This window comes from Polyodon spathula, chromosome 17 (assembly GCF_017654505.1).
Source record: "Polyodon spathula isolate WHYD16114869_AA chromosome 17, ASM1765450v1, whole genome shotgun sequence".
Taxonomy (NCBI): domain Eukaryota; kingdom Metazoa; phylum Chordata; class Actinopteri; order Acipenseriformes; family Polyodontidae; genus Polyodon; species Polyodon spathula.
Window position 1 is genome coordinate 33145375 of NC_054550.1, and position 25355 is coordinate 33170729.

A 25355-nucleotide genomic window follows, 5' to 3' on the forward strand; every position below is an offset into this window, starting at 1 on the left:
TGCTGTACAGAGAATGTGCATTCGTTCACTAAAAAACGAATTAACGTCCTGTTGTGTTCTAAATGCACGATATTATTTTAAATGCGTATTGACATTTAGTAATGTAAAAGGATTTAAAAAAAAAAAAAAGGAGCAAAAAACATTTGTATTGAGAAGCGTAGAAAAGGTGAGCTCCGGGGGCTAAGGATTATAGAAATCAAACATTCCAGAATTATACAAATTAAACTTGCTTTCTTGTTTTTGATCAGTTCCATTCATTTTTATGCAATTAGAAATCTCTGCATCAAAAGATATCCACTGGCATGCATGTATCAAGCCTGGTTACCTTGGTTCATAAAACAAAATTATTTTATTTTAAAGGGATTGCTTTTTGGATGTGCGGTTTATTTTCTTTTTCTAAAGACCGATAAGTAAAACACACACACAAAATGATCCCAAACCATTCAAAGATCGTTTAGTAACGAGACAGTACAGAAATGATGTTCTGCCTTTTTAAGAGTTGCCGTTACGTCATCAGTCTGAGACGAGCATCTGCACGCATGTTGATCTGCGAAGTGCATCTTGATTTGCAGGTGAGTGCTTTACATCTTCAGAAACAGCTTAGCAGGGGATTCATTCACACTGTTTAATTACATATGTGCATGGAATACCGCTCATTGTTTTTACATGGCGTGTAAACGTGTGGAAATCAGTGTAGCTGTAGTATATACTTGGAGAGAGGCACGTGTGTTTCTTCTCATGCTAACTCAGTCATGTACTCAGTCTAGGGAATCATCTCTTTGCATGCGTATTGTTTTATGTTAATCGTTTTAATAAATAACAGATATACTCTTTGTAGATTTTAGTTCGTAAAAAACGATTAAACTGAACAAGGTTGTCATTTTAAATCATTCAGCAACCTAATACACGTAATGTATCGGGGCAAGACATTCTGATCAGAAAAATCTAAATAAAAAATAATAAAGATGGAGCTAGTAAGTCTGGGCCACTCTGCTGTTGACCTCACACAGGTCAGTACTGTCGATCAGATCATTCAGACCGAGATCAACGGGGTTTTGTTCTGTAATAGAGAAGCGAGTCACTATTGAGTGTTACAGGTAACAACCCGATTGTTTATCTATCTATCTATCTTTCTGTCTGTCTATCTATCTATCTGTCTATCATGTGTATTGCAATACAATGATTACAAAATTTGTTTCAAAATATTTTTAGTGTGCATTTTATCTAGTTGGCGTTTCTAGGACGGTCGGTGTGTTTTAAAGGGGGTTTGAACGGATTGTGTTTCATTCATAGGTTAAAGTGTTAGTGGAAAATAAGATAACAGCGTTATCACATACATACTCCTGTCGACAGAGCTACCAGCACACCACGCCGTTACCGAATCAAACCGTTTAATCGCGAAAGATTCGTGCGTTTGGAAGATGCGCGTGTAGGAAGGTGAACCGAAACCGAGCATTTTACAAAGTTACAAACAAAACAGTGTTCCCTAAATCTGCCTGAAAATCGTAAGCAAAAGCACGGGCTACCGCTTGTTCAGTTTCTTTTAATCTGAATTAACTTTTTTTTTTTTTTTTTTTTAAAGCATTTAGAGAGGGAGATAGAATGTGGCTGGAATGGGTGAAACTTCTTTGAAATATGAGTCTTCTTTCCACCCCTGCTCCTGGCATAACAAGTGTTCAAGGATTTTAGTTAAAATATGCATATTTTAAAATGGTAGCAGCATGAAAAGCAGTTGAAGGCAATACAATGTTGCTTTGTTTGTTTTTAATAGATATATTGTGGAATGCAGATGTTACTGGCTCACCGGTGCAAGGTTTATTTTGTGGATTAACCCAGAATGGTTGGCTTGGTACATCAATTAGTCTGTTAATGCTTTATTAAACATCAAAATCAGCACGCAATAGTACAGAAAAGGCATATATTCAAGAATACCTTTTCCAGAGACAGCAGTGTGTGCAGTTTTTCAGTCCTCTGGTCTACCAAATGATTCCTAAACAAGCGTTTTTGTACCTAACCTCTGGTGACATCATTCTTTAACAAGTCTTTCTTTTGTAACTGTTTTCCAATATAGCTTGGTATCCTCTTGGTACTCACAATTCATTTTGTGCCTTGTCTTCATTACATCTGTGGTATCCCCTTGGTCCTTCTAATAAACATCCCACAAGTTTGCCTTTACATTGATTACACAGACAAAGCATAGCCACATATAAAATATAAGCGTGTTAGACAAGCCCACTTCTTCTCTTAACACATCTAGTAACGTTGTCTATGCCTGGGCGCTGCAGTATTTTGTTATCTATGTGTGTAAAGCCCCTTAAGAGAAATGTACTTGTATGGCAGACCTGACTCTCAACTCGATTAGAGGTAGCCACGAACACTTCTCATTACCAAGCCCTCTCCCACACTCCCCTGTCGTTGTGACCGTCTATCTAGGAAATTAACCCAGAAGATCTTTTTTGCTCTGACACCAGTTCCATTGAATTACAGTGATAGCTTCACTGCCTGGGGAGAGAAAGATATATACATATATATGAAAGGTCTCATTCTACACTGATGTATCTCTAGTGCAGATTTTGCTGATTGTCAACACTGTACTTGCATTTTACAATCTGTTCTTCCTTGCAGTGTTATTACATTATTGAGGAAATCTTACCTACTTAGCAAATATACTGTAGGTTAAATATTGCAAGCATAATGTTTATTAGACTGTAATTATTTTAATGGACACTCTGCAGGACAGACACAATCGGATCACCTTAATGAATGTTTTTGCAGATTCCTATTCAGCGGTCAAAGCCGTCACCAAGAATGGTTAGACCCTCTCCACTGGTACGAGCTGGCATTACGATACTGATCCCTGAATACTGCCGTTCACATCAAGCTTCTACAGTATATATGTGTGTGTGTGTGAAAATTCAGTACATCGTTTAAAATTGCATTGCCAACAACAAAAAGAGGATCCGTGTCAACATTTTAGCAGTGCTATTGTGTGTTAATTCAGTCAGTTAATGAAGATCATTGGCAGCTGTAATCAAATTCAGTAATGTCACTTTCTCTGTTGGCAAAAGGGAAAGCCCCTTCAGCCTATAAAACATCATGTCGTGATCTTATTTACTGTTCCTATGCTTTTTTTTCATCAAAGCTGTATATAATCACTGGGTTTTGAATTGCTGTTTTCATTTGCTGTAAGAGTCAGACACTGAAGAGCCTCTTTTCGTCTTTAATTTATTTTTTAATTCCAGACTGAGATCGTAACAATCTGAAGCATTCTGCTCTCGTCTCAGATGAGTTTCGTGGAGTATGGAGAGTACATCCGGGAAGGTGACATTGCCATTGTCTTCCTGGGACATGAGTCGATGTTTCCAGTCAAGGCCCAGCACGGCACCCAGACCCAGACTAAATACGGTGTCATCCGGCACTCCTCTGACCTAATCGGGAAGAGGTTTGGATCCAAGGTCACCTGCAGCAAAGGCGGGTGGGTTTACGTCCTCCACCCCACCCCTGAGCTGTGGACCCAGAACCTGCCCCATCGAACCCAGATCCTCTACTCCACCGACATCTCCATGATCACTATGATGCTGGAGCTGAAGCCTGGATCAGTGGTGTGTGAATCAGGTGCGTGTTTCATTAAGAAGGGCTATGTGCATCGCTCCTGCAGTGCAACCTGCGTTAGCGATCTTTTATCTCAATATCTGCTCTGGTGTTGTAATATTTATTTAATTAGGGGAGTTTTTTATTTATTGTATTTTTTTGAGTAGTATGCAAAATACTGTAATACATACCCTGTACTCCCCACCTAATAATGCATTATATATAATAGAAATGATAGTTTAGTAACTTGATTAAAGAGCCCTTCTAAAAATGATTATTTGAACACTGTTGGAAACCTATACTAACCTGGTCGCGATTGTCCAGTTTTGTTGTAGAAATGGCCAATGACAGCAGAGTTCTTTAAACTCCAAAACACTTTGAGACGTTTTTGTGACTTCGAAGCTTGACGGAAAAAAACTTTAAATTGGGTAATTTGAGGAACTGAGAAACAGAATTCTGTTGAAATTAAAACCTTACGCACATATGAAACATGCTGTGGGTTCGGAACCGAATTAAAAAGAAATCCTCGGGGTCAAGAGAAAGAAAGACGTGACTGCAGATGGACAGTGAACCAGCTCTGCTTTTATACAACGTCTGTTTACAGGCACATAAATAAGCAGCCATCTACTCTGCAGCCTGTAAACCACAGAACAGCTCTTCTTTTTTGATTATACGTGAGTGCCTTGGGGTGTTTCGTCTAGTTTGTGGACATTTATTTGAAACGTCACTGTATGCTAAGTAATTAAGTCGAACAAACTAGTAGACTTAGTTCACTTTTGAAAGTGGCAATGCAGTATTGTTATGCATTTGACTAATAGTGCTACCAAACTACCCTGTATTTCATGAATTGCAGCCACATGCTGCAGTATAAGGTATTTTCACCAGAAGGGCTTGGGACTTGAGTATTCCTTCTGTCTGTGAAGCAAATGGCATGCTCAGCAGGACTGCAAGTAAACTTACCACTGCAGTGCTGTCTAGGGTAAAAAAAACTCCACTTCACTAACTAGGCAACCTAGGTCTTGGGTATGCCCCTAAAAAATGTCACATATTTACATATAAGACAGTGGAACTATTGAATGGCTCATAGCTTTATGTTTTTGGAAGCTTCAGTGCTGGAAGTGTTCCTCTGCATTGCACACCAGCGACTCTTCCTTTGAGGTGATTGTAGTAATAGATATTTTAAATCCATCATAGGGAGGGGGATGCATTTCAAGATTTCACATGTGTTTTGTGAAAACCCATTTAAAAAAAGATATCTGAATTGTTATTTTCGGTAATGTTAAGGTGATTTTGAAATGAAGGTTTAATTGAGCATGAATAGTGAAAAGGGGAGTTTAATTGTGATTGGATACTGGTGATGTAATGTGGTATACTGCTTTGTGTTTGGATGTCGTGTTTAACTCATTCCGATTGGTTGGTATATTTATCTGTAATTGGGGTGTTTTGAGTTGTAATTGGTTAATGGAGACTGGATAATGAAAAGCCCTTTCCAGTTTATTTGCCTGTCAGTGGAAAATAATAATTACAGATAACGTTTATCGGTGAATAAAGGACCTTGATAAAAAGAACAATAGCAGCATGGTTCTGTTGAGCTGCAGTGTTAATCTGTATTTCAGTATAGCTCTTTGCAGTTTTTTGTGCCCATGGTGTACTGCAACTGTAAATAACTGTCTGACATTACTTATTATTGGGAAACTTTTGTAGTACCATTTTGTAGTGTGTTTGTGTGTGTGTGTTGTTGTACAACATTGCATTTTACAGTAATTGCAGAGTGTATGTAGTACGTAATGTGGTTACATTTTTAGAACTGAAATCTACGATGCGAAATATTTCCCAGTCTTGTGAGGATAGATGTATGAATACCAGCGTGGGTGTTGTGACTGACAGCTTGTCTGTTGAGCTTCATTATTTCTGTCGGGTAGGACAGTGTTCAGAATGGGTGGGAATGAGCAGAGGCCTGTTGAAGGGTTTGTTTGTAGGATCTAAAACTGTTCTCTGGATTCTGCAAACTATAGAGATGCTGCAATACAGCAGTCTGTGTTGCCTGTGGCTGCGTTTATCCATGAGTATTTGCAGTTTGAAAGTTTGACAAAAAAGCAAAAGCAACTTTCAAATATAAATTCATCTGCTTGCTAGCTGTTGGACCTAGGGCTTGTTGCTCTGTGTGTCTGAATCATGCCCTCTACATATAGTTCAGGACTGTAAACTGGGACTTGTACCTCATTCTGCATCAAAGTAAATGTTAGGTGAACTCCAGTTCCACTTCTGTATATTTCAATTCCCTCCAACACTGTGATGCAGTGGGTGATTCATACACAGTTAGCCCCGTGCTCTGAGTAATAAGACTGATAAACAGTGGTGTGGAGTATTAGTGAGTGGGGGGGTTGGGCAGTTGATCTCCCTGCTGCGCTGGAAGTGTCATCACAGGGACATGACTGGCAATCGTCTTTGCTCTGGGCTCAATTTAGACAAACTCTTTGAGGTCAAGGATCTTGCATAATCCCAAGGACATCCGCTCGGCTTGCACCAATAAAATCTGTACAATATGTCTGTATCGTGTGTGCATGATGGCTAATAGCCAGTAGTTGAGTTTTGCAGTATCTTTTTTGGTGCACACACACACACACACACACACATACACACACACACACACATACACTCAGGGGCCATGCACACTGTAGTATTAAATGTTCTTCTGTTTTCCTGCCTGTGCTGTGCGGGTTCAGCTTATCTTTGCTAACATGACATTGGTCACTTAAGCCTTATACAGGACTGTTTTCTATAAAGTATTTGTCTGTTTTTTAGGTCAAGGAAGTGACATGCTACATTTGTCTACTTTACCTACCTACCTGCATTCCTTAGCTGGTTGATTGATAACCTATCTATCAACCAACTATGTTCCCCTTTTAATGATGCAAATTATGTATTTTTTACTCTCTGAAGATGTGTCTTTGCATTATAGCTTGATATGTTTTAGTATTGAAAACACGAAAGGCTACCTGATGGTGCTTATACAGCAGCTATGTTCGTGTGTCCGGTTTGGTCTGTAGAGTTTATTAGTAGTCTTCCTTCATTTTGAGTCTCAGTGCTGTAATGCGTTCTCTGATATAAGTCTTCCATGGCTCAGCTCTCAAGCACAGTACATTAAGTCCTGTTGCAGTCATCTTCCTTGTGTCACATTCCCAAGGGCAGGATTAGAATGGATTGCAAAGTGCATGTTTTTTAATTTTTTTTTTTTATTAATCTGTTTGCAAGCACGAATTGCATTTATGTGTTTATGTACACTAAATAAATGCATTTTCAAAAGGAGGGGTAGGGGCTAATATGAGTCTGATCTGGAAATCTCCCCTCGGTTTGCTCAAACTGTTTGACTTCATTCATCCTCCCTCATTTGCATTTCAGTGTGGGACCTCTGGATAAACATTGCTCTCATTGTCGCCATGAGAACAAAAACTGTGTTTTTATGGTCTTGGCTGTGTGAAAGTGAGCCGCTCCACTCCAAAACATCACTTCTTAACTTGAGTATTCCTTCTGTCTGTGAAGCAAATGGTGTGCTCAGCAGGACTGCAAGTGCAAGCGTGAGTGAGCATGGTGCAGCACAGTGCGCAGAGGAGGGACGGAGGGAGGGAGGAGAGCTGGGAAGGGGACTGTAGCGTCAGTGGTTTGCGCAGTCCTGCATGCATATTTATAAGGACTGTTGTGACACAAGAGCTGGTCTGGGGTCCCTGTGGAGTGCAGCTCAGCTGACATTCTGAAAACAATGGCGAAGTGTCACTCTAATTCCAGACACTGATGACTTACTTAACCCTAAGGTTAAGTAAGGGCTGCAAGAAAAATAAAGGCAACAGCAGCAAACAATAAAAAGCTGACTGAAGCAGTCCTTGCCGCACGATTTATGGAGCTGTCGGACACATTGAACTGGGTTGCTGTTGAAATTCGTTAGTATTGGTCTTCACAATACCTCAACAAATTGTAACTGGACCATTGCAGACAACATAATGAATCTACGGGGGAGGTGAAACTAAATAAGTAAATAAATGCTATTGGTCCTATACGCTCTTTTCCAGTTTGCCTACAGGCTGTTGGCTCATTTGGTTCCTTACATAATACTTCTTTCTCTCCCAGTGCTCGGTCCAATCATTGCAGATTTAAATATGTAAAAACCCTCAAGTGATGATCAGTTGTTTTTTTCTCTGTGCTTTCAGATCATGGGAAGAGTTACCCAGCCCCTTCTGTAGTCACATGTCTCAGAGAGAGTTGATTGAGGGTTAGTTGTTAGCTACAAACTCATGACATGCATGAAAGCAAATCTCTTTTACAAGATTTCCCCTTTCTTCAGAAGCGGGGGGCAGTTTTTGATCAATATTGAATCTGCATTGATTGTGATAGGCAAGAGAACAACCCATGAGAAGCGTGAATAATACCCCCCCGTCCCTGCAGCGGTTGTGTAGGCGGGTAATGGATCGCTCCGGTTCTGCAGACAGGAGTGGGAATCGGCATTTCCTCTGGTATAGATAATCATACTGCTAGCTAATGATTCCAGCTCTCCGTTGTTAAGAAATGTGTCTCTGTCATGATGTGTTATTACTGAGTCGTCGTTGTGTGAGTGTTTGCTTTTCTTATTAATAAGCTGTTTGAATCGTGATTTTTATTTATTTTTTGTAGTCCACATTTCCACCCACTTCTCTTGCTGATGAGGATAGTTTCTTGTACCATCGCTCGTATGCATGCCTGTTCTTGCACTATGAAAGTTCTAGGGGAATACAGTTTACAATGAAAAGGGTCTGCAATTTCTTACATGAGCTGAAAATTGGTAATCCATTGCTATGGCTGCTCAGCTTGCTGTTACCAATGGCTCAAACTATTGAAATACTTTCAAACAGAATCGGTTTCTTAAAGAACTCCTTTGAAACAGCCCAGATATTGTTTTGAGATCTCTCTTACTAGTTGTAAAAGCGTTCCGTTATCTTAGATTTGTCCCCAACTGACAAGTGGAGCATTAGTTAAGCGATAGCAGGATAGGTGTGTTGGGGTGTGTCCTGGGCAGGGCTGTGCATATGGGCCTCCCTCTCACACATTGCAGCCAGGTCAACCTGAGAGAAGGATATCAGAGTCAAGGTCTGGCTGAGATTTGAAGGTGGTCCGTTCAGCCTTTGTCACGTGTTTATATTACGAGAGCCAGCTGATCGAAACTGAGAAGTCTAGATACCGTGCATGTTTGCACAACCGTAACTCGCGGCTAAGGTCACCAGGCCTCAACTTTCATATTGCCCTTAGAGGTGGAGTTGAAACCCCCTGCTATCAGCCATCGCTTTCCTACACAGATATCAGCAGTCCCATGGGGGTAGGAGTGATAATCTTGAGGAAAGTCGAATGTGAGTGTTGATAAACGGCCATCGGGCGCTGATTTAAAATGCCCTTGCAGGAACAACTTCTGCAGCCCTGAAAGCCTGAACTTCTTTTTTCTTTTCTGTCTTTGATGAACAGTATATATATATATCTCAGTGCTGCACGAAGCGGGTATTCGGATAAGCTCTCCACAGACGAGGGTCGTTGGTGTTGATCAGGCTAATTTACCATTCCAAGGGAAACAGGTGAAGAAACAGCAGCTTGGATTCGTGTGGAGTGCGCTTCTCCACAGAGTAAGAAAAGCAGCAATCGCTACAAACCCAAGCAACCATGGAGCGCTTCTCCCGATAATCATTTAGTGCAGCACTAACCAGTGTATAGTACTCACCTAGTGTTTTTCAGGAGGTCCTTACCGTTTGAGCACTGCAGACCTGCAAAGAGCTCGAGAAAAAATAACCACCGCTGCAGTGCTGTCTAGGGTAAAAAAAACTCACTTCACTGAGCTAGGCAACCTAGGTCTTGGGTATGTCCCTAAACAATGTCACATATTTACATATAAGACAGTGGAACTATTGAATGGCTCATAGCTTTATGTTTTTGGAAGCTTCAGTGCTGGAAGTGTTCCTCTGCATTGCACACCAGCGACTCTTCCTTTGAGGTGATTGTAGTAATAGATATTTTAAATCCATCATAGGGAGGGGGATGCATTTCAAGATTTCACATGTGTTTTGTGAAAACCCATTTAAAAAAAGATATCTGAATTGTTTTTTTCGGTAATGCTAAGGTGATTTTGAAATGAAGGTTTAATTGAGCATGAATAGTGAAAAGGGGAGTTTAATTGTGATTGGATACTGGTGATGTAATGTGGTATACTGCTTTGTGTTTGGATGTCGTGTTTAACTCATTCCGATTGGTTGGTATATTTATCTGTAATTGGGGTGTTTTGAGTTGTAATTGGTTAATGGAGACTGGATAATGAAAAGCCCTTTCCAGTTTATTTGCCTGTCAGTGGAAAATAATAATTACAGATAACGTTTATCGGTGAATAAAGGACCTTGATAAAAAGAACAATAGCAGCATGGTTCTGTTGAGCTGCAGTGTTAATCTGTATTTCAGTATAGCTCTTTGCAGTTTTTTGTGCCCATGGTGTACTGCAACTGTAAATAACTGTCTGACATTACTTATTATTGGGAAACTTTTGTAGTACCATTTTGTAGTGTGTTTGTGTGTGTGTGTTGTTGTACAACATTGCATTTTACAGTAATTGCAGAGTGTATGTAGTATGTAATGCGGTTACATTTTTAGAACTGAAATCTACGATGCGAAATATTTCCCAGTCTTGTGAGGATAGATGTATGAATACCAGCGTGGGTGTTGTGACTGACAGCTTGTCTGTTGAGCTTCATTATTTCTGTCGGGTAGGACAGTGTTCAGAATGGGTGGGAATGAGCAGAGGCCTGTTGAAGGGTTTGTTTGTAGGATCTAAAACTGTTCTCTGGATTCTGCAAACTATAGAGATGCTGCAATACAGCAGCCTGTGTTGCCTGTGGCTGCGTTTATCCATGAGTATTTGCAGTTTGAAAGTTTGACAAAAAAGCAAAAGCAACTTTCAAATATAAATTCATCTGCTTGCTAGCTGTTGGACCTAGGGCTTGTTGCTCTGTGTGTCTGAATCATGCCCTCTGCATATAGTTCAGGACTGTAAACTGGGACTTGTACCTCATTCTGCATCAAAGTAAATGTTAGGTGAACTCCAGTTCCACTTCTGTATATTTCAATTCCCTCCAACACTGTGATGCAGTGGGTGATTCATACACAGTTAGCCCCGTGCTCTGAGTAATAAGACTGATAAACAGTGGTGTGGAGTATTAGTGGGTGGGGGGGTTGGGCAGTTGATCTCCCTGCTGCGCTGGAAGTGTCATCACAGGGACATGACTGGCAATCGTCTTTGCTCTGGGCTCAATTTAGACAAGCTCTTTGAGGTCAAGGATCTTGCATAATCCCAAGGACATCCACTCGGCTTGCACCAATAAAATGTATACAGTATGTCTGTATCGTGTGTGCATGATGGCTAATAGCCAGTAGTTGAGTTTTGCAGTATCTTTTTTGGTGCGCACACACACACACACACACACACACACACACACACACACACACACACACACACACTCAGGGGCCATGCACACTGTAGTATTAAATGTTCTTCTGTTTTCCTGCCTGTGCTGTGCGGGTTCAGCTTATCCTTGCTAACATGACATTGGTCACTTAAGCCTTATACAGGACTGTTTTCTGTAAGGTATTTGTCTGTTGTTTAGGTCAAGGAAGTGACATGCTACATTTGTCTACTTTACCTACCTACCTGCATTCCTTAGCTGGTTGATTGATAACCTATCTATCAACCAACTATGTTCCCCTTTTAATGATGCAAATTATGTATTTTTTACTCTCTGAAGATGTATCTTTGCATTATAGCTTGATATGTTTTAGTATTGAAAACACGAAAGGCTACCTGATGGTGCTTATACGGCAGCTAGGTTCGTGTGTCCGGTTTGGTCTGTAAAGTTTGTTAGTAGTCTTCTCTCATTTTGAGTCTCAGTGCTGTAATGCATTCTCTGATATAAGTCTTCCATGGCTCAGCTCTCAAGCACAGTACATTAAGTCCTGTTGCAGTCTACTTCCTTATGTCACATTCCCAAGGGCAGGATTAGAACGGATTGCAAAGTGCATGTTTTTTAATTTTTTTTTTTTATTAATCTGTTTGCAAGCACGAATTGCATTTATGTGTTTATGTACACTAAATAAATGCATTTTCAAAAGGAGGGGTAGGGGCTAATATGAGTCTGATCTGGAAATCTCCCCTCGGTTTGCTCAAACTGTTTGACTTCATTCAACCGCCCTCATTTGCATTTCAATGTGGGACCTCTGGATAAACATTGCTCTCATTGTTGCCATGAGAACAAAAACTGTGTTTTTGTGGTCTTGGCTGTGTGAAAGTGAGCCGCTCCACTCTAAAACATCACTTCTTGTGGGTAAACTGCATCCCGAAGCATTTACCTTTTAACCTGAATGTTAAATGCGTGCGATGTGAACTCAACCTGGAGTAAGATTGATGGTTTATTGTGTGTCTTAATGAGTTCTACATCAAAGCTGTGTTCTGAATATAGAAGATATGATACCCTCTGTGTGTATATACAATACCCTCAGCCATCTTGTTAGGATACCATGATGTGTCAGTATTGCAGACCTGTCTTAGCAGCTTATGAGAGGGTTAAACTTACCAACCAAACCCTTAACCAGGTCCTGAGGTACAATATCCGTGTGATTCTTCTTCTTGAACCTGTAGTGGAATGGCCCTCCAGGACTGGAGAATTGCCTTGACCAGTGCAGGAGAGATGTAGCACAATCCTGATGCTGCAGCTCAAGCCTGCTGGCTGTAGGAAGGCAATGGTTGGGTGTAAATGTCGATGTGCTGTTTGGGCTGTGTTTCAGGTACTGGCAGTGGTTCTCTCTCCCATGCCATCATCAGGACCATCGCCCCCACTGGCCACCTGTACACCGTGGAGTTCCACGAGCAGAGAGCCGAGAAAGCAGCCGAGGAGTTCCGGGAGCACAAGGTGGCGCACTTGGCCACGGTGAAGAACCAGGATGTGTGTAAAGAGGGCTTTGGCGTGGTCGGAGTTGCCGACGCGGTGTTCCTGGACATCCCCTCCCCATGGGAAGCTATCGGACATGCCAAGGCTGCCATCAAAGAAGAAGGTAAGGCGGCTATCTGCTCGTATCGCCACCCTGGTGATGTTTCTCCCCCTTTTATTGATAAGAGCGTCTGAAAACAGGGGTGGGGTCAATTCCTGTTTTTCAATTCCAATTCCTTTTTAAAATCAATTCCAAATCCAATTCCTTCAAAGGAATTATAATTTATATTTTAGAGACATAATAATTCTTGTGATTGGTCAGCTACGTTCATTTGAAGCCAATCTAATTGACTATCAGTAACTTCATGTCATGTGTTGCCACTGTGAGAAGCTCATTAACAGAGTACTGCTAATTGCAATATTTCATCAATGATATGTTGGAATTGATTAAAATGGAGTGGGAATTGAAATTGGATTTTGGGAATAGATTTTTAAAAGGAATTGGAGTTGATAAACCAGTATTGGGCTGCCTGCACTGAATATTCCTATCCTGAGTCAGAATCTTTCCTCTTCTCTGAATCTAACTCGTATTCTCCTCACCCCAACAATGTCAGCTTTTCCAGCACCAGCAGTCTTGTCTTTCTCCACAGCAGTCTAGCTGCCTATTACTAGATTCATTTACAAACCTCCCTTGGAAGGCCTTGAGTTTGTTGGCTCTGTCAGTTTAAAACTGCTCGGCCCCGGTGCTATAAATTGAAGTCAGCTCGACAAACCACAACAGTCAATACTCTGTATAATAAGCAGGCAGTGCAGTGGTTTCTGTTAAGGTCAATATGAAGATTTATTGAGCCAGGTTATAAATCGTCTGAGGCGAAGGCAGTGTCAATAAGTCATGGTTATGGTATCAGGAGATGATAACATGCTCGTTCTAGGTAATTATGCAGTATGGGAACATGATGCAAAGAGAATTTGACTTGACTGTACCTACAGATGAGTCAGTCCATGAGGAATTAGCATGGACGTGATGAACTCAGTATAAAACCAGCAAGAAACTAAACTGGCCAATAAATAGACCGCTCATACAGTACCTCCATTTTCCAGGGGTTTAGATCAGGTGTTTCAGAAGCCCCATGTGTGTCTTGTTACTGCAGACCCTCTCTCTCTCTGTCTTCCTCATCCTACAGTTTGAACATTTTTGAGATGTCTCAGCCATCTGCAGCTCTCCGGCAATACTTAGAATTCACTCCAGCTGATTATAATAATCAGATTATAATGATTATAAATGATTATAAAAAGCTCTCTCTCTCTCTCTGATGAGATAGGAGACACCTCCCTCAGTTTTTACAGTCTTGAAGCACTCTAGAACTATTGCGTGGAAAATTTGGCAATTTTAATCTCATCTTCCAAAGCCAGAGATACCGGCACAGATGTTAATCGTCCCTGGGCCTACTCATTTGTTTTATGTTCCTCGTCACTAGAACCCCTGCTGACTGCACTGTCAAGGGGAGGCATCCGAGTTAAAAGGTCACAATATCATGTGATTTGTACAATTCAGGAAGCAAAAAAACATACATGGTAGCCAGAGAGAGCAACATAACAAACATCATCAATGAAGGGATGGGTAAAAAATTGCATTTGTAGTGATAAGTACTGTAGAGCAGATCTTAGGTCCATTATAATTACAATAACAATTACCGCAGAATTGTTTGCTGAAATTGCAATTACAATTGCAGTAATTACAATTATAATTAGTTATTCTAAAAAGTAATTGTCACAGCTACACGCATTAACATGTGGTAGAAGTTGAACTAAACCAGTTGTTTTACCCTTGAATTGCATCCGCAAGTTCAGTCTTTCTTTCTGTTTATACTGTGATTCTTTCATCTATTTGTGGGGCTGTTGATCGAGCAGACGGATAGGTCTGAAGATTGATTGTTCCACAGATTGAACAAAAAAAGTAGATATTTGAAAATGCATCAAGACGTGCTGTTTTTAGACTAATGGAGAATGAAATAGATTTTGAAATCAATAGGGGTAAACCAACTGCATTGCCGTGCTGCTTGCTGTGTATTGACTCGGAAGGTGGCTGTGTAATTTCTGTTTAGAGATCCAGAAGGGTTTGTGTTGATGAGGTGTGCTGGTTACGCTGTTTCCTTTCTGCAGTTTCAGTCTCCCTTGGTCGATGCTGCTCCTCCAAGTCAATGCGTGATGACTTCCACTTCTAAGCACCAAAATGCATTATTTCTGATTTATCGAAAGGCAGCTCATTTTCAACCGCTCTATCGCCAAACCTTGTTAGTTGTTAGTGTGATTTAGAACCAAGCAGTCTTTCACTCAGTTCTAAATGAGGGAGGTTCTGCATTCGCTCCAGTTCCTTTAATGTAATGCTGCGTCTGACTCCTGATGAGTGGAGACGACTGGACTGCAGGTTATATTGGACTATGATAAAGAAGTGGCAGCAGAGTCCTACTTTGGAGGGGGGAGTGAGAGTCAGTGAGCCTCCGTGTACCTCCACGTCCTTTTGTTCTTAATTGGTAGCTGGGTTTAATTGCATACATAGATTTATTAAACAGCAGGAGCCTCGCATTATGAAGTAACCTGAATCTCAGGGGATACTGACTATGTATATAGACACAGTGAAAATGTATATTGATACAACTGGGGGTATAGCAATCCACAGTTATACTGTGTTCGTGGTTACAAAATTCCATTGTGCTGCAAAACAATGTTTATGAAAGTGGCATTAGCAATTCCTACAGTAGTTCTGCTAGGAGAGTCGCTGTGCTTGGAGAGTATCCTGGTTACATGGAAGCAAAATCGATATAATGGCCTCTCAGGCTAGTCCACACATGCCCAATTGGCCCTCCTACCAACACAAAGCCCGCTGGTACGGTACTGTACTGTTGATGTCTTTGCTTTGGTCAGTCCCAGTGAACAAAAAGCTGAATTGCTTTTCAGCTTCATTGCTCCTGTTCTGCTTTAAGTACTGGATGTGCTGTACTATTTTGCCTGTGGTTGATAGGTTGGTCTCTCAGGAGTCTAGATAGCATTTTTAACTACTCGTTATTCAGAATTTCCTTCACTAATGTGACATCTGCCAAGATTTGTTTATTAACTTGTTAGTCAAAGGTGTGAAGAGGTGGGGGGGAATTAATTTATTAATAACCAGCATGCAACACCTTTCCCTGGCAGCCACACTTGTTCTGTCGTCATGGCAGCTGTCTGGTGTCTGATCCTTCTGTTCTGCCCCAGCTTTCTGCCTCCATGCAATCCCGTTGCAGTGCTGACTGGAGAAGTGAGTTGTGTTTCGTCAGGGTTGGATTGTGCTGGAGGGAGTTCAGCTGCATCAGCCTCTGTATCTCCTCCATCTGAAGGCAGATCTGCAGTGTGGTGTCCTGACTACATTTTAACCTGGACCAAAAATTCAATCCAGCGGAATGGAATAAACATGAACCGACAAATCTTTAGCAGCTCAGCCCAGACCTACATTTCTCTGTTTATTTATTAAGTTTATTATATTATATACACATTATATTAACCACAGGTAGTTAATCCCCCCCCCTTCCCCCACCTGGATTGTCCCTGGATGAACTGTCCTTCAAACTGATGACCTTGCTTTTGGGCAGAGCGTTTGTTTCATATTATTGTTACAGGTTGTACAGGCTCCAGCTGAATTCGGATTTCTCATTTTTGCTTGCCAGGCACGCTCATACAGTGTTTCTATAATAATTCTTCATTGATGTGATTGTGTACTGTGCTGCTGACTGCAGAGCTCATCTTACTGAGACCCTGAGAAGGATGCCTGAGTTTTTATTCCATTTCAAAATGACAAACCTGAGGTATCTGGTTTCCCCTTAACCTTTGTAAGAGGCACTTGTGTTCAGACAGTTGTACATTTAGATGTCAATAAACAGTAACATTAGACTAATAAATGGTAAATTTGATGACATTACAATAACCGAGATGGGAACATAGCAGTTTCATCCATTCCTAGTTTAACCATGTTTAATAAGACACACCTGAGCTTGTTACCTTATGAGGCTCATAGTAAACGTGGAATGGGTGAAACTGCTGTGCAGCAGTCTATTTCCATCCCTACAATCAGTTTGTTTGTGGCTTTCGGTAAGATCTTTATAAAGGGGACTAAGGGGGAGGGGGGGGTTACTGCAGCATAATTGTAACTGTACTGGCAATTGAAGAAAAAAAGCATTGTAAATTCAATTTAAATTTCAGCAAACAATTCTGCTGTAATTGTAATTTCTAACTGTAATTGACCCCCGGTCTGATCAGGATATGTTCAGAGGTTTGCACACACCATTGGTAGCTCCACTGCCTGCCCCCCTGCCTGCCTGCTTTCTGAAAGCAGCAGCACAAGCAGACAGCTAATCCTCTTAGCAGTGCTGTACAAGAGCGAAGGCTTAGACACTCCTGCAGCTGTTTAAAAGGATTTGTGTGGGTTTCCTCTGGCTCCTACTAGGCTCAATGTTAGTTAAGTGTTGAATAAATAGATAAACAGCCATGATGGTTGTTGTGGTCCGTAAGAAACTCAGTGCACTTTGAAAACTGAGAAATTGCCCTCCAAATCCTGATCTGCATGCATCTCAAAGCTGCAGTATTTCTCTTATCCGCATGTAGGAAATACAGCTTTAGGAAAGCGAGATTTCAACTTTTAATTGGATTCAATCTGATAAAACTGTAGTGAATCTGCTTTGATTTTGAAAGTATGGCAGATCAGGGATGCACACTGTATAGGTATTGTGCTCCGTTTCACCTAACTACCTGAAACTGTGCTTTCAATTCCAAAAGAATAGCGTGCAAACCCGTGTCTTCAAGGTGCAGCAGACCACCCTTTTGGTTACTCAGTTTTGCTGTGAAGTTGTTTAGTATTCCTCATGGTAAGTGTCCTGATCAGAGTTCCGGGGAGTTTACTTGTGTTTGCAGAGAAAAATGAATCACAGTAATGGGATGCACAATATAGCCAAGATCAGGAGAGGTAAATGCAATAGGCAAGACTTCTTGTGGCTGATTGTGTACTTGTCTCAGTGATAAATGAAAGGCACTATTATTACATTTTTTTTTAGCATCCCTCCTGGCAGTCTCATAGCTGAACTAGAACCCTAGCTTTTAACTCGTTGTACGTCCTGTGGACCCAAATGCGTTCCCTCAAGTTAAAATGTACATTTACCTAACTGTACAGTTTGCAAATCCTATCTCCCTAAACATTTGAGACTTATAGGGCCCTATTAATTTCACTTTAATGACTGTTTTAAAGAGGACTTTTTTTTGTTCAGTGTTTAGAAAAACAGTCCCGAACAAAGTGTTTCTTAAAACAGTCCTTAAGGTTTTTGTGAATGGGGCCAGTCACACTGCTGAAGGAATAAAGCTGATCATTGTATTGGCCAGTGGTGTCCCTCGATTTGGCACTGACAAAATATTAGTGAGGGTCACAACTCAGCTGCATGTTTAAAAGTACAATGTCAGACAGACATGCTTAATAATACATTATTCTGAATTGAATTGATCCCAGCCAGAAAGAGCAGTTTTTGAAAATGACTTCAGCTTGTAGCAGCTGTTTTTTTCCATGTTGCAAGAGCGGTATGTAGATGCAGTATTTTATGGCATGTATTAGGATAGTTGTAGATCATGAAAAAAATCTGCTTCCAGAGTTATGTTTCTTAAACCAAACATTAAAAAAAAATTACACAGTATATCAGCACTCCCTGTTTTGTTTTCATTTTTTGTTTTGTTTTGTTTCAAGAGAGCATCAGAGGGGGCCTGCCAAGGTCACATGACAGATTGACATGAACTGCAAAGCTACTGTTGGAGGAGAACACTGGTCTCCTTAGCAACGCAACCATTTCAGCATGAATTGCATGCCCATAAAAGGGAGTGAGATCTGGAAGGGAGTTTAGTTTGCTTTTAAGATGGGTCTATTTTAATCATTCTTATGGTTATTATTTTATATTGCCACACAGTGTCATTTACACATTTAAAATTTCACCTTTTTTTTTGCTAATACTTCAGTTAAAATGAATTAATAGATGTGGCACAGTTAGAAAGCAGCTGTTAATTAAAGATTTGCAAATCTTTTTATGCACTATAATCTGTTATTTGTGTGTTTATGGTTCATGAACACTAAGGCGTTAGCTTTAAATTCGCTAGTAATTTGTTCTTCACACATTGATGGTGTTTCCCGACAGTTATTCATTGGTGATTAATATAGGGCTAATACCAGCTCCTTTTAAACAAGTAAACTGAATGACAGGTCCTTTGAACACTCTTCTTAGGCTTACTAAAGAGAGAGCATATGTCATTCAGCAGACATGTGACCAGCACAGCCAATGAGGGGGGGAGACAAGTAAGGAAGCGTTAATCGGCTATTTTCATGAATCTATTAGTTGCAAATCATGTCTTTTCCAGCTGAACTGAAGTAGTTACCCAAAATATCCTGAACGCACTGAATACAAGAAGATGGAAAGCCATTAGGAATAAAGTTTGCTTAATTGCAGACAAAACCTATTGCTTCAGCACAAATCAATAGGGGTATACTATTAGCTAGTGGTCAGTCTGATGTGCTCTTAAAGAAAGCCCTGTGCATACTTTAATGCTGCAATGTGGTCTGTTGCTGTGTTAGCTTGTACTCCAAACATTAAGCCTATCACACTCTTCTAACCCCAGTCTCCTAAGCTTCATCACTCACCAGCTGGGTTCCTCCCCCTTGCTGGAACAAGGCTGTAAACCAAGAAAGATGTTCAAGAAAATCAACTTCCTTATTTGTCAGTGACATTTCCCAGCTGACTCTTTGCAATTGAAAGCGTGCCTGATGTCTCATCTTAACTGTTTTCCATTTGGACTTGTTATGCTAATGGTACACCTCATAAGCATTAGTGGGAATGTATAAAATACAAGGGCTAGACCAAAAATTGAAATTACCTGCCAAAACATAGGGTAAAGGGCTACCACGGGCGGTCAGGACAGCATGTTCATTTATCAATGATTGCAGTCTGTAATGCCTTTAGGAAGCTAGGGTAATCAGTATGCATTGAGGCCATCCCATTTGAATCTGTATCCCATGAAAATTGCATGTTTAAGTGCCTATTGTCAGCCATCTACCTGCTCTCTTCCCTAGCTTTTACAGTACAGAATACATGCCTGGGATTGATTTTATAACAATGAGTCATGTGATGAGCGGATCATTTACACAAAGGTGTGCTACATATGCTGGGTGTTTATTCGGTATGATACAGGCAGGAAATGTACTGTATAGAAATTGGTTCAAATAATTTTAAATCCTCTCTGTATTTCTCTTTTAAACTGTAAAACAGGTTTAATTTGATTCAAGTGGACCATAAAATTCTTGATGATGCTAGATAGATTAAATTAAAATTATGTAGTGAGTCTCTAGGTGCCCTCTGCACTGGGGTTCAGCTTCACCCCCCAGCCTTGTCAGAGTGTCTCCATAAATCCTGCTTGGATGGAAAAGTCATGTATTGGAGTGTCTGCTGTGAGCGAAAGTGTTTGAATTATAAATAAAGCCACGTAGACACTGTGAAGCTAGTGGAATAAACAATGAGACTCAGGGAGTACAAAACAAAAATGAAGTACAGAGGAATTGTGTGTGTGTGTGTGTGGGGGGGGGGGGGGGGGTAGTAAATATTTAAGGAAGTAATTAGAAAAGTAATTCAAGACTTTGCACCGCCCCCCTAAATTGAAATATGTAACTGAGCTGAGGTTTCAAATTGATACTCCTCATTGATTGAGCTTCCCCAGTCACTGACGATATTTACTGGTGAATGTGACCTTCACCTCCAACCTTATTACTCTGCTCAGTTCCTGCAGTTACTGGCCATGTCTCAAGAAATGCTTGTATACAAGTCTCAGCTGTGCTCTGGTTAAACACCAAGGGGTACTTGTAGTAAAAGCCATCTTCCCCGGGCAACCTCTAAGGAATCAAATAAAATTCTGGATTCAAATCATAGGGTTGCTTTCTCCTGTTGCATATAGAAACAAATGTGTGAATATGACGAGACAGTAGGATGCACAAAGCTGTGCATCAGCAGTGATCTATGGCCAATGCAGTATCTACCTTTGTCCTTTATGTGTCATTGAGGTTCGTGCTTTTGTGACGGCATGAATATAATGCAAATAATAATAGTGTTTTGCTTTTTTTGGGAATGCATCCTAAGCCGGCTGGCTTAAGTGCCTGCTTTAACCATTTTTATTCTTTCAAGATTCATAGCTATTTGGCATGCTTAAATAAGTGGTGTATTTGCAGGGTTAAGCAGATGCGTGCGGATATTGCCATCAGACCAGGCTGCAGAATATTTTTAAGGTTGCGTCAAGTGCGATTGACATAGAAGGGGGGGAGGGGAAATGTGCTGCTAATCGTAGACCTAGTAGTTGTCGTAACCAGTGTATATTATTTTACAGATACCAGATTGGGTCCTTTTTCTTCAAGGTTAGAGGCAGTCAAGTACAAGCTATTTCCAGATTTAGTGCTGATCCTGCCTGTAATTGCTTGAGGGAGCTGGGGGGCATGTTTAAAAGTTGAATGGACTTTCAGACCGTCCGTGAGGGAGCTGCTGCTGTGCAGTCTATTTCCTGTGCAGGTCAAGCCGCAATTGAAAGTGATTTGTCCGATTGCTGAGGGGCACATGAGAATCAGGAAGATTGATTGGCATAAAAAGGTTGAGGTATATGTTTTAAAAGCAGAAATTGTAAAGCGTCTCAGGCATAAGGGATGAAATGTCCTGGGGAAAGAAGTTATGATTTGGAACATTAACTGAATGTCAAATATAGAAGAATGCAACTGCTGTAGTAACAGCATGGGATATGGAAACCGGAAAGCCGGGGATTTTTATTTCTTTATTATTATTATTAATATTATTATTATTATTGGGTTTTTTTATTTTATTTTGTGTGTCCAGTTGCAAACCCCCCCCTGATTTTCTCCCAGTTTGGAATGCCCAATCACTTTTCCCCTCACTGCAGCAATTCCTGCATGGCTCAGGAGACCTGAAGATTCATGGGCATCCTCCAATCCCACGACCATGCCAGCTTCCTTTTTCATTCAGGAACTCAAGCGGTGGGGGTGGGGTCACACGACAAAGATTTGCACATCACTGAGTCCTTCTGACAACCCCTCATGTGCCCCAGGCTTTGCAGTAATCTTTATTTGGCATGCAGAAGACGTGACATTGCCAGGAGAGGTAGAGAACCCTGCAGTGAAGCCATGTCGAAAAGGAAGCCGTTAACAGGGGGATTTCAGGAAGAATATAAGTGAACAAACAAACCTGCAGAGTTCAATGAAACACCTGCTTTTAACTCTGAACTCTGTACTGATCAAGCTGGGGTGATTTAATGACACGCTTCTTAAAGTAACTATATAGAAAAAGTATATATAGCAAAATGATGTCTACAAAAAAATCAGATATATGCATTTTAAGGTATTACGATCCACTACACTGTGGATCATTAACCAAGACCCAGTGAGTTCCATTACTGGCAGCAATGCATTATAACTATTCCAAAGATTAACGACATCAGGGTGTTAATTAACACTGGTGTTTTAAGTTAAAGATTTTGTATCTGTCTACATCACTCCCTGATAATCCCTTATACTGTGACAGTGCTGATGACTGTGACAGTGCTGATGACTGTGACAGTGCTGATGACTGTGACTAATTTGATCGCTAGGAAACGCCGATTCATTTCCGTCTTGTCTTCAGTGTAATTGTGACACGATCATTTCTTTGTATTTACATGTACAATACAGTGCAGGAGAAATATTTATAGAGATCCCTTTCCAATCAAAGCATCTGTAAGTGTGAATGTCTTCCTCCGTTAAGATTTTCAGCTCCTCAGAGAAGCTGCTCACGCTGTTCTGCACCAAGCTGTTAACAATGCTGTGTACTGAGATTTGATGAGCCTCGCTGTGAGCTGCACTCAGCCTGTCACTTCCTGGTGCAGTAAACACAGGTGAGGGGCTCCTTCCTTGCTCGAGTATGCGACAGTTGACTCAGCATGATGTAATGCCTCCTAATCCTCAGATTTTGAAATACTCTTTTTTTTTTTTGTACATATTTCACACTGAGCTGCACTGAATGTTACTGTTTTGGGTTACAGAGGCTGAGTGAATTTACCTTAACTCACAGTGACGTGGGATGCAGCTAGTCTGGATTGGCTTGCGTGTGAAAATAAGACATTTTTCAATATAGATAGAAGCAACATTAAAAGCAGAGGTGACCAAAGTTGGCCCTTCCATTCCTGGTCTTTGTTCCAGCCCTGTTCTAAATTATTTAATTAAACCAATTAAACCTGCATCCAGACCCTGAAGTAGTTCATTAGTTCATTTTACCTGTTACACCTGGAGTGGAACAGCCCTCGTGGACTGTGATTTGGACTCCTTTGATTAAAAGGGTCTTTGGCATATTCTGTTAAAATCTCAACTCATGGCCTCTTGAGCCATAGGCGCCAGCTCTTCCCAGTGTGCTGTGTGCCTGGTCCCCTTATCTGCTGCTCTGAAGTGATATGGATGCAAGGCTCGGTACACAGCCAAGGGGCAATGAGATAAGACTGCATTAGCATTCTAATGGAGAGCTGCTGGCAATGGTGATATGAGGAATGGGAATACTGAGTATGGGACTCCGGCTGGTGAAAGAAAAATGCAGCAGAATAATCTCCATGGTGACCTTCAACATATCCTAACCAAGCACAGCTCTGATACAAACATAGACCCCTGAAGATTATTTATATTCAACTGCTCGCTCTCTAAACTCACTGTTGGAATTTTTTAGTCAGAGTAAACAAAGCTTTAACAATATGGAGAACTGAAAGTGATGACTGGGTCATTCATTCCGTACAGTAAGATCAGCTTAATATGAAAATGAGTGTGTGATAAACAGTTAGCTTTTCAAAGGAGGTGAGGTATGTTAATTACCTTGGCCTTCTTGATTGGGTTCTCCAAGACAGTGTGTGTGACTTCAGTGGCTATACTGTACAATACAGTTCAATACAGAGTGTTTCTAAAGACCTGGCCTGGTGTGATTTGTTGTTTCTTTTGTGTTATAGCAGGAGAGAATATAATGTGCAGTATACCCAGCATCCTATTGTGCAATAACGTTTCAATTTTTAGAGCTGTACAGCGTGGAGTTAGATGCCAAGAACTGCAATTTAATACAGTTAAATGTATACCAAATATGGTAAAAAAAAAATGTAGTGTGTTCTAGGGAATAGGCAAGCAAAACGTGTACCACAAGTGTTAAGCCTTGTACCGGGGTTCCTGGTCAATACTCGTATGCTGCTGTTTCTGTTTTATTTTGGGGGGAGGTGGGGTTGGCATTGCTCTTATCTGTAATTGTGTTTGTTCCAGGTGGGCGGATGTGCTCCTTCTCTCCGTGCATCGAGCAGGTCCAGAGAACGTGCCTGGCCATGCACGAGTTTGGCTTCAAGGAGATCACCACTCTGGAGGTGCTGCTGCGGGTTTACGATGTCCGCTCTGTCAGCCTGCAGCTCCCGGACTTCGGGGAGGGAGACAGCGCGGCTGAGAGGGACCCCAAAGAAACCGGCTCCGGCCAGCAAGCAACTGCAGTCTGCAAGAGTTGTGTGACCCCCAGAGGCATGGCCGGACACACCGGCTATCTGACCTTCGCCACAAAAAGCCTGTTTTAGTCATGTGGAGAAATCTGTTCTGAAATGGCTGAGATACTGCCTTAATAAACACACACACACACACACACACACACACACACACACACACACACACACACAGAGTGGCACTACTTCCAAAGGAATTCCATAAATAGCCAGATCGGTTAGGAGAGCACTTGTGTTTCAACAGCAAACCAAGAGGGACAGGAAAAGCAGAAGCAGAATGTTTATAGATTTTTTAAATAGTAAAGACCTTGTGTCATGAGTTGCAAGATTAATGGTATACATGGAATGTCTATGAATGGGTTGGACTTGGCATAAACCCACTCCTACAGCACTGGGATACATTTTAATAATCCTGCTCCCTTTCATATTATTTTATGCAATTCCTAAATAAAAAGCATTGTGGAGGTTCATTTTTTTAGCTTTAATGATCAATCAATAGTATTAATAATAAATAGCAGTGATTATGCTATGGCTGTTACAGGGGTAGTTCTGTAATACCCATGATTCTACTGCAGGTTTAATAGATGCACTTAAATGGTTAGGTTCTTTAGGTCATCTGGTTGCCATGGTTTCATGCTTCTTGACCAGTGTTAATTGATAACCATGTTCTGTATGGGTTAAACAAGAAAAAATATATATTCAGCTCCACAGCCCACCAAGTCCAGTGTCCCAGTTAACCCTTTCAGTCCTGGCAGTACCTCAAGAGCCCGCCTTATCATAGCGCTGTATGTTAACATGCAGTATGCCGTCAGAAATCACGTTGGAACCTCACGGGACTCGTCGGTCTCAGTCCGAGGTAGGGTGTAAATATATGTTGTCTCTGTTCTTATGAATAAAGAATTTCATTTTTCAGCTCGACAAAGTAATTCCGGACTGAAAGGGTTAAAGCTGACATCTGGGGTGTGTTTGGAGATTGTTGAGAATATCAAAGCACCATCATTATGAGACTAACACACAGGAAGAAGGGAGTGGGGAGGTTGAGTGAACTGTCCAGAAGCACGTGGTATGATCCTGCACAGCGAGTGTTTGTGGAGTGATCATCTGTTCCATACCTTCCTTTTGACCCGATGTTCTGCGCTGAGAGGCCTGTGAGAATATCCTGTACTTTTTGAAAGATTCCATTTCAAA

At 41.0% G+C, this 25355-nt stretch overlaps 1 protein-coding gene across 2 annotated transcripts; it reads left to right on the forward strand.

Moving 5' to 3' along the window:
• Window positions 1–514: 514 nt before the first annotated feature.
• Window positions 515–25079, forward strand: trmt61a (tRNA methyltransferase 61A). Of its 2 annotated transcripts, none has more exons than XM_041276498.1 (4): window positions 515–572; window positions 3243–3615; window positions 12430–12696; window positions 23944–25079. In XM_041276498.1, the coding sequence occupies exons 2-4, from the start codon at window positions 3285–3287 to the stop codon at window positions 24240–24242; spliced, it is 897 nt and encodes a 298-aa protein (XP_041132432.1). In that variant the 5' UTR covers window positions 515–572; window positions 3243–3284; the 3' UTR covers window positions 24243–25079. The 2 variants fall into 2 exon arrangements, with proteins under 2 accessions (XP_041132432.1, XP_041132431.1); XM_041276497.1 differs by lacking the exon at window positions 515–572 and adding an exon at window positions 758–1097.
• Window positions 25080–25355: the final 276 nt, after the last annotated feature.

Bases quoted from the DNA above. Each gene is read 5' to 3' on its own strand.
- trmt61a (XM_041276498.1), top strand. From the start codon at position 3,285: ATGAGTTTCGTGGAGTATGGAGAGTACATCCGGGAAGGTGACATTGCC. The intron at 3,616-12,429 runs GTGCGTGTTTCA...GCTGTGTTTCAG, and splicing joins ATCAGTGGTGTGTGAATCAG to GTACTGGCAGTGGTTCTCTC. The intron at 12,697-23,943 runs GTAAGGCGGCTA...TGTTTGTTCCAG, and splicing joins GGCTGCCATCAAAGAAGAAG to GTGGGCGGATGTGCTCCTTC.